General features: G+C 40.2%; 2 protein-coding genes across 3 annotated transcripts; one reads left to right on the forward strand and one right to left on the reverse strand.

The window, feature by feature from the left end:
* Positions 1-2,558: 2,558 nt before the first annotated feature.
* bys (Bystin) lies at positions 2,559-4,440 on the forward strand. The gene is made up of 2 exons (XM_011313333.1): positions 2,559-2,783; positions 3,225-4,440. The coding sequence occupies exons 1-2, from the start codon at positions 2,643-2,645 to the stop codon at positions 4,365-4,367; spliced, it is 1,284 nt and encodes a 427-aa protein (XP_011311635.1). The 5' UTR covers positions 2,559-2,642; the 3' UTR covers positions 4,368-4,440.
* A 150-nt stretch (positions 4,441-4,590) lies between these two features.
* LOC105271648 (ribonuclease H2 subunit B) lies at positions 4,591-7,166 on the reverse strand. 2 transcript variants are annotated; one of them, XM_011313335.1, is made up of 4 exons: positions 6,834-7,166; positions 5,744-6,265; positions 5,427-5,644; positions 4,591-5,170 (listed from the first exon to the last, which is right to left on the reverse strand). In XM_011313335.1, exons 1-4 carry the CDS (start codon positions 6,919-6,921, stop codon positions 5,075-5,077), a joined length of 924 nt encoding a protein of 307 aa, XP_011311637.1. In that variant the 5' UTR covers positions 6,922-7,166; the 3' UTR covers positions 4,591-5,074. The 2 variants fall into 2 exon arrangements, with proteins under 2 accessions (XP_011311637.1, XP_011311636.1); XM_011313334.1 differs by having other exon boundaries at positions 5,744-6,268; positions 6,834-7,165.
* Positions 7,167-8,482: the final 1,316 nt, after the last annotated feature.

The raw sequence follows: 8,482 nt of genomic DNA on the forward strand, positions 1-8,482 counted from the left end.
CCCCCCCCCCGGTAAATAACGTATTTGTTCACGTATGTGGGAACTCGCACCACAAAGACGCATATTATCGCATATTGGAAGACGCCAAAGACAATTGAAGTGATAAAAAAAAAAATAATAATAATTGAAATCACTCACCGGTGTTGGGTGAAAACACCAGCTCGGTTTTCACCTCTCCAACATCTCCACCAACTCCCCTGGCCATTCCACGATCAGCAAAAAGAGCCTTTCCCCCGGGATATGGCTCCTCTACGAGCATCACCTCCAGTGCAGCCTCCCAAGACCTCCGATGTAACGCACTAAGTCGCCAAAAACACTCACTGCACTTCAAAATCACCACACACTCCCGTAAACCACTAACGAGTCCCGCCAAAAAACATCGGCCCGTCAACGAACAAAGGATTCCTCCCCCCATTTTCCCCTCTGCCGCCACCACCGTCTCGCCAAACCGGCGCTATTTTCCCAATTCAACTAATCACTCCCCAAAAAATTCATATCACACCGAAAAATCACTACACATCGCACTAAACCATCACAATTCGATCATCCCGCCATAAAAAAGACTTTCCGTTAATAACAAAGCCCCTCCCCCCCGCGCCATTTTCATTCCTTTGTTTCAATTTTCATTCCTTTGTTCTCGCAAGCACCCAAAATCCCACCAAATTCTCATCTAAATTCGATTAAAATATCGTCCACACTGCCAATTCACCAAGAGATACTCCCCACTGAATAATTTCCTTCATTTACGTCCGTATTTCGATCAAAACACGATAAAAATCACTTTTTCGTCTTTGTTATGCGCATTGCCCGTGAAAAAATCGCGAATTGTACCGAAAAAATCACAATTATCACTCCAAAATTAATTAAATGTTCGTCTTATTCACTGCTGGAGCTCTTTATTATATTTTTGAAGAGCTCTGAACACCCCGCCAACACCAGGTCGACGATTTTCGTCGAGCTTCGGTACGCGGTCTGAACTCTCGGCCACTCACAAAGAGACTGACTGGCAATATTCGAATATGGGGGGGGGTAGCGTCGGTTCGAACGTGAGCAGCGCGCCAGGCTGCGGGAACAAGTTTAGACCTGTTCGTAGACGAGCGGTACCGCGCATGCGCTGGGACTGACGCCAGCTCAGTTTTGCCAGTCAGTCTCTTTGTGAGTGGTCGAGCGTTCATACCGCGTACCCCGAGCTCCACGAAAATCGTCGTCCTGGGGTTGGCGGGGTATTCGAATCACTTCGAAAAGTGAATAAACAGCTCGGGCAATAAATATAGTGAACATTTCATGAATTTTGGAGTGATAATTGTGACTTTTCTGGAAAAATTCGTAATTTTTTCCTGGGACAATGCGTATTACAAAGACAAAATAGTGATTTTCTTGTGTTTTGATCGAAATACGGACGTAAATAAAGGAAATGACTCAGTTGGGAGCATCTCCTGGTGAATTGGCCGTGTGGAAGATATTTTAATCGTATTTAGACGTGAATTTATTGGGATTTTGAGTGTCTACGTGAACAAAGGAAAAAAAATTGAGACAAAGGAATGGGAAATGGCGCGGGGGGAGGGGCTTTGTTATTAACGGAGAGTTTTTTTTGTGGCGGGATGATCGAGTTGTGGTAGTCTAGTGCGATGTGTAGTGATTTTTCGGTGTGATAGGGATTTTTTTCGGAAGTGATTCGTTGAATTGAGAAAATAGCGCCAATTTGGCGGGATGGTGCGGTGGGGGAGGGGAAAATGGCGGGTGAGAGCCTTTGTTCATAGACGAACTGTTGTTTTTTGGGGTTTGGTGGGACTCGTTAGTGATTGATGTGAGTGTCTGGTGATTTTCAAGTGTAGTGAGTGTTTTTGGAGACTTGGTGAGCTACTGCTAGAAACATGCTTTTTGCTGATCAACTGCTGCTGGTCGAGTGCCGAGAGGAGTTGGTCGAGAGGTGAAAACCGAGCTGGTGTTTTCATCCAACCCCGGTGAGTGATTTTAATTTTTATTTTTTTTTGTACAAACTGTCGATCGGATCATGTAATTTTCGTATGCACACTCGACTGTTTTGAAGCCATAATTTGCGTCTCCCAATGGAGAATATGCGTCTCTGTATTGCGAGTCTTCATTTACGAAGATAAATACATTAATTACCGGACAAACGGATTATTCCCTATTTGATATGATTACGATTGAACAAAGGAAAGTCCTGACTCGGTACAAAATTATTTTTACAATATGAAACAAATGCGAAATTGATTCTATTCCTACATTATCAAGTGCCACAAAAGTGAGTTCTTGAAGTAATTTCGTTCTTCATTTCTCAAAATTCTGGGGCAATTTTCTGTGTGAAAATTTGCAATTGGTGTCTTTGATCTTCAATTATCCTCTCAATTCTAAGAGACAAAGTCTGGTATTGGAAAAAATCGTTTATTTCTCTGGTTTTCTGAGGGAAGTTGGTTCTATTCATGGGGAAGTCTCTTCAAAATTCACCTCGTGGGTTATCTAGATGTCCAAGATGAGATAGTATTCGGAGAGCTAGTCGCAGAGACATCTAGAGGCTGACTCTGGTCAGGTTGGACTCCTGCACGTGTTTAGCTTATGTTCTGCTTCCAAAGTCTCCAAGTGTCGTTGTCAATTAATTTTCCGAAACATTGAGGGTAATAATGGGTAAAGCCAAGAAGATCAAGGTGACCAAGGATGTCAGGCCCGATAAAATCCCTTTGGGGGATCAGATCGAGGGCGAGAAGTCAGTGAAGATGAAGAATCGACAGAAAATCAGATTCCGCAGGGATGAGGATGAAGAGGTTAGGATTCTCATCATTTCTGGGTTTATTCGATTATTTTGATGATTGCTGGGAATAATTTAATAATAATTCTGTCGAAAATTCCACGTAATGATTATTTAATTCAAGGAATTCATTAACAACTGAGAAAAATATAACAAGTCGACTTGTTCAAGGAATATCTCAGCGTCCAAGAGAAATATCGAAATTTCTCTGGGGACCTTTTTCGTAGACCGCAAGAAGAGTTGAAAAAAATGTGTCCACGAAAATTTCGGTATCTCTCTTAAGTTCCGAAATATTCCCGAAAATAATATTTCGATCCTAAATTAATAATTGAAAAACCTGTTACTGGAAAAAAATTGTTATTCCCGTAATTTTTGAATTAATAAAAACCCAGCATTCATCAACTCATCGAATCCTCTAGTTCTCGTATAAAATTCCAGTTCCACCTTCGAATTTCAGTTTGTGGACGCAAATCTCTCGCAAAAAATTCTCTCGCAAGCTCGAAAGCAGCAATTGGAGCTCTCGTCAGATTCCCCTTCGTCGTCTTCCAAAAAACCCGTGACAAAATTAGGTCCAGATTTGAGCGACGATGAAGATCCACCGAGTGAAGACGAGGTGACGAACCAGGACTACTATGAAGACATTGAGATAAACGAAGAGGATGAGAGAGCACTTCAGATGTTCATGGACAGAGATCGAGCACCAACTCGCACCCTCGCTGATATAATAATGGAGAAACTCACAGAGAAGAAGACGGAGATTAACACTCAATTCTCAGACGTTGGATCTCTCCAGATGCAGGAGCTAGATCCCAGGGTAAAGGCTATGTACGAGGGTGTGAGGGATGTTCTGGTTAAATACCGAAGTGGAAAACTGCCTAAGGCCTTCAAGATCATCCCAAGCCTCAGGAATTGGGAGCAGATACTCTACATCACTGATCCCCCCAGGTGGTCAGCAGCTGCTATGTACCAGGCAACGAGAATATTTGCTTCCAATCTCAAAGAGAAAATGGCTCAGAGGTTTTACAACCTAGTTCTCCTCCCCAGGATCAGGGACGATCTCGCAGAGTACAAAAGACTGAATTTTCATTTGTATCAGGCCCTCAGGAAGGCCCTCTTCAAGCCTGGGGGATTCATGAAGGGCATTCTACTGCCTCTTCTTGAATCTGGCACCTGCACCCTCAGGGAGGCCGTCATTGTGGGATCGGTTGTTGCTAAAAATTCGATTCCTATTCTGCATTCTTCAGCTGCTATTCTCAAAATCGCCGAGATGGAGTACACCGGGGCCAACAGCATCTTCTTGAGGATTTTCTTTGATAAGAAATATGCGTTGCCGTATAGAGTCGTTGATGGAGTGGTTTTTCATTTTTTGAGGTTCGAGAGGGAGACCAGGGAACTTCCTGTTCTGTGGCATCAGGCTTTTTTGACTTTTGTTCAGAGGTACAAGGGGGATATCAGCTCGGAGCAGAAGGAGGCTTTGCTTGAGGTCTTGAAGAAGCAAAATCATCATTCTATTACACCGGAGATCAGGAGGGAACTCATGCATGCCAAATGCAGGGATGTCGAAGGAGTTGAAACCATTCCTGAACCCATGAATTTGTGAGACGAATATTTTGAGGAAATTTTGGTGTAGTTATCAGATATATGTGAATAAAGCTGTTGCCTTTTTTTTTCAATGGGTTGTTCGGATCTCTTTCTATTAGTCTGGAAATATTTTATTGGATTCTTTGAAATGCGCCATTTTTTAAAATCAGTTTCCTAGTATTTTCATGAGATAAATAATTGGGATAATTTTGGGGAACGCGACAGTAATGAAAAAACGGAAATAAATTTCACGATAACACATGTTTATTGGGGCAAATCCGATTTTATCGGAATGCGGAGAGTAATTTAATTTCTTATTAATAAATTTAATCGTAAGATGACGCATTGATGGACAGCAATAGAAATGTTTCCTCTGAAATCTACATCATATCGAACAAGTTAATTTGGCTGAGATAAATTATAGCAAATTGCTTGTGTTCAACGATAAAAATTTATACAAAGTATAACATTCTTCTTAAGTTGAAATAATTAACATTACTATTTACAGAAATGTATGGATGAACAGATTGGTAAATTAATTGGTGGTTGTATTTTAATTTCGTTTTGTTCGCTAGTTTAGGGAAATGCTTGAGCAACAGCTTGAGAAATATGTCGGAAGCGTTCCTCTTTCGTACTCGAATGAAATTTTAGTTCCCTTCGTTCGGTTGAACTTTGGAATTTCTAATAGCAGTTGATAGGAACGCGTGAGAACAGTCTTTTGGTAACTCATTTTTTCTTGAAGAAACTTGTGATGCTTTTTGAGCTAGCAGCTGCTTTTTGCCTTGCTATTTCCTTTTTTGAGACGGTTTGGGGTTTCTGGGGCTGAAAATCATCAACAAAATTTATTAATTTTTTTCCCCATTAAACAAATTATGGAGAAAACCCTGAAGGACAGTAGAAAATTAAGAATTTGGTCGTCTTTATTTGTAAATATATCGGGAAGTATTGTATTTAGAAAAAAATGTGAAAGGATTTATTTGTGGGTTGTGGAAGTCTCTACAAAAAATATTCATGACAATTTTTCCCAAATTGTCATGAATATTTTTTGTAGAGTCAATTGTTATCGAGATAAACCCACCTTTTCTGGTTTCGTGAGATCGAGAGCTCGTGTCCTGGGGGACTCGTCGTCCAGCGAGTCCTTCTTCTGTCGTTTCTCCTCAGGAACTTCCTTGGGACTCATGAGCTTGCGTTTATTTTTGTTCTCTTCTTCGGGTAGGTTCATGTTTTGGGCAAGTTTCTTTGATAAATCCTCGGTGAGATATTCCGAGACGATACCGTGGGCGTATTTCAGGTATTCTGCAAGGAAAATTTCAATAAATCCATTTTACAGTGAAATAATTAGACGTCAGGGGACAGATTTAGTACGCAAATCTAAGAAAATTTTGAATAATTTACCGCTATCAGTCCCTGCCTCGTATTTGGTACTCTTGACGTAATTGGCACTGACAGCTCCTTGGCTGACATGAATGCCCTTCTGTCTAAGTACATCGGCAACCCTCTCGACTTTTTTTTGGAGCCAACCGAGTGTTTTTTCCTCGTTGTACTTGTATGCCTGGTATGACTCGTCTCCCTTTCTGTCTGCCACCAGTGAAACTTTGAGACTCTGGCATCTAGCAAGTCTTATTGTCTCGGGATAATCCTCATCCCTGAGGCACTGGTCAAGGGGCAGCACTTGTTGTGCCTTCCTCAGGTACGGTAGCACCAGGAAGATGGGGTCGATGGGGGTTGACAAGTGCATTTTTCCATCGGACTTGACGTTCTCGTCGATGAACCACGAGCGCTTGTTCTCGTCGAATGTCAGAACTTCTTGAACTGTTTGGTCACCAGGACTGAAGACAAACATTGCTGGTTGGTTTGTCGCTGGGTGACGGAGTTTCACGATGTCTGGAGGACTTCCGTCAGATCCACTGACACCATCTCCTGGGTCATAAAGTAATTCGTTAGTTTTCACATTGATGAGGTTTTTTTCTCGACTTCGCATATTCGTAATTATCGATTTATCTCGGAAACTGACAATTTATGGTGGAAATGGGAAAGGAATGCTTTGGAGCTTGATAAATTTTTGACGAAACAACTTTCTTGACATCTTTCTCTCAAATCGATAGTTTCGGAGATTAATTGATATATAGGAACACTGAAATTGCAGTTATGAAACTTTGACACTTCTTCACTGAATTCCATAATTGATTAAATTTTTTCAACTTCTGTCATCTTTTTTGTGAATCAACATCGATTTTGCGAATTTAACACTCTCTTCATTATTTATTTATATCCATTGAAACTTTTTTATTGCTGATTATTTTTACGAAAAAAAATCTATTTTGATTTCTTTTTCTTCAAAATTTCTTCTTTTTCTCCAAAATTCACAGGGAAAAAATAGCGAAAATTCATAAACTCCACTTTCTAACCACTGTCCTCTGATAATAGGCGTATCCACAAAAATTGATCGACTCGTGTTTTTTTTTTGTCGTCTCTTGATATTCACCTTTCATAAGAAAAACCCACGTATTACTCGGCGAATTGGTATTCGCTGTTTTAACACATTTCTTCGGTGATCCCTTAACCCGTGGCATTTTGCAACCACGTGTTTGTTGTTGTCAATCCTATTGTTGCAATAACCACTTAACACAACTTTTTTCGCGCCTAATTTATCGAACGACTCTCGTCGATGCTGGGATTGCTGGGTTGCAGAGGGTGACGAGACTTGGGGGTGGGGGTATAACGCATCATCTACTGGCTGACTCGATTTTTTTTTTTTATTACAATTCACTTTTTGCATTTATGGTGGAAACCCGGGTGGGTATCGCTCAAATAGTGTGGAACGCTCTGGGAGAAATTGTGGCGCTAAAGGCACTTCGCCTCGGATGAAAATTAAAATGATTTTTTTCTTACCACGAGAGAAAATTGCGGATAAAGTAGAGATCAGTAGTATTAACAAGACAGGAACAACTGGGAAAATTGAATTGCGAAATCACAATCGCGGAATCGTTGCGAGGCAGAACTTCTCGAAATTTTTGAAAATTTTGTTTTATGAATTTTTTTTTCTCTCGATTTGTCCTAATTCTATTTCATTTTGACGTTTTGGGTCGAATAATGAGACTTTTTTCTCGGAATTTATGAAAATCGAAAGGGATGGTAAATGTTTTGTCATTATTCATCATTTTGAGAATGAATTTCATCTTCACTTTACGTTTTTTAATCTCTTACCCCGAGAGGAAACCTTGTTGTCGATAAAATAGAAGACCTCATCCCATTTGGTGGGAAAATTTTAGTCCGAATTTCTTGTTACGAAGTTATAGCGAGGGCTAAGCCCTAGATATCTTTAAATATCACTTCGCATGGGTTTTGTCCCATTATTTTTTCTATTCTTGCCACAAGTTGATGTTTTGAAGATTCCACAGAGAATATTCACACTCGAATTTCCCGTTATTCTCTTGAAGCCGAAATATCCTCAACTACTTGACAATTTATTTGTTCATAGATTTTTGACTTATATTTTCGTCATATCGTACATGTAAAATATTTTGGTGACTTTTATTTAGTGGTTCTTTGAATTATTGTTTATTATTGGGTGGTAAGGGAATGCTTTCATTGTTAATGAAAATTGATAATAACAGAAAGATCAAGGAGACCTCCAATAATGTCGTATGGTAATCCAATATCGTCAGGGTCGTGTTGGGCACATTGAGCATTCGAATGGATACCTCGATCCACATATAGTACAGACCCACGTTCACATGAATGGAGGCCACAAAGAGCCATAACACGACTCAAGCCCAGGCCATCACAAATCCATATCTATTTCTGTACTGCATCACCTTGCGGAAGTAGCTTCCCTGTCACACGATTAATGCATCCACCGCTAATTTATGGACCTCGGATTATTTAAAGATGATGGGATACTATTTGAGCGTGTCATTACAGATATTAATTACTCAATCGTTTTTCCAATGAATTATCTCAAATAACCAGAAGTGCAAGTCGAAAATGACAGAGGAGCTTTTCCTGGAGAATTTCATACTCTACAAAAATAGCTATGTGAAGTTGGCATCGAAGTTTGAAAAATCTAACTTTTTTTTGTTGGTTTGGATTGTACTCATTGAGTACTTGAATGTACCCTGTGCACTTTTTTTT

This window comes from Fopius arisanus, unplaced genomic scaffold (genome assembly GCF_000806365.1).
Source record: "Fopius arisanus strain USDA-PBARC FA_bdor unplaced genomic scaffold, ASM80636v1 scaffold00115, whole genome shotgun sequence".
In the NCBI taxonomy this organism is placed as follows: Eukaryota; Metazoa; Arthropoda; class Insecta; order Hymenoptera; family Braconidae; genus Fopius; species Fopius arisanus.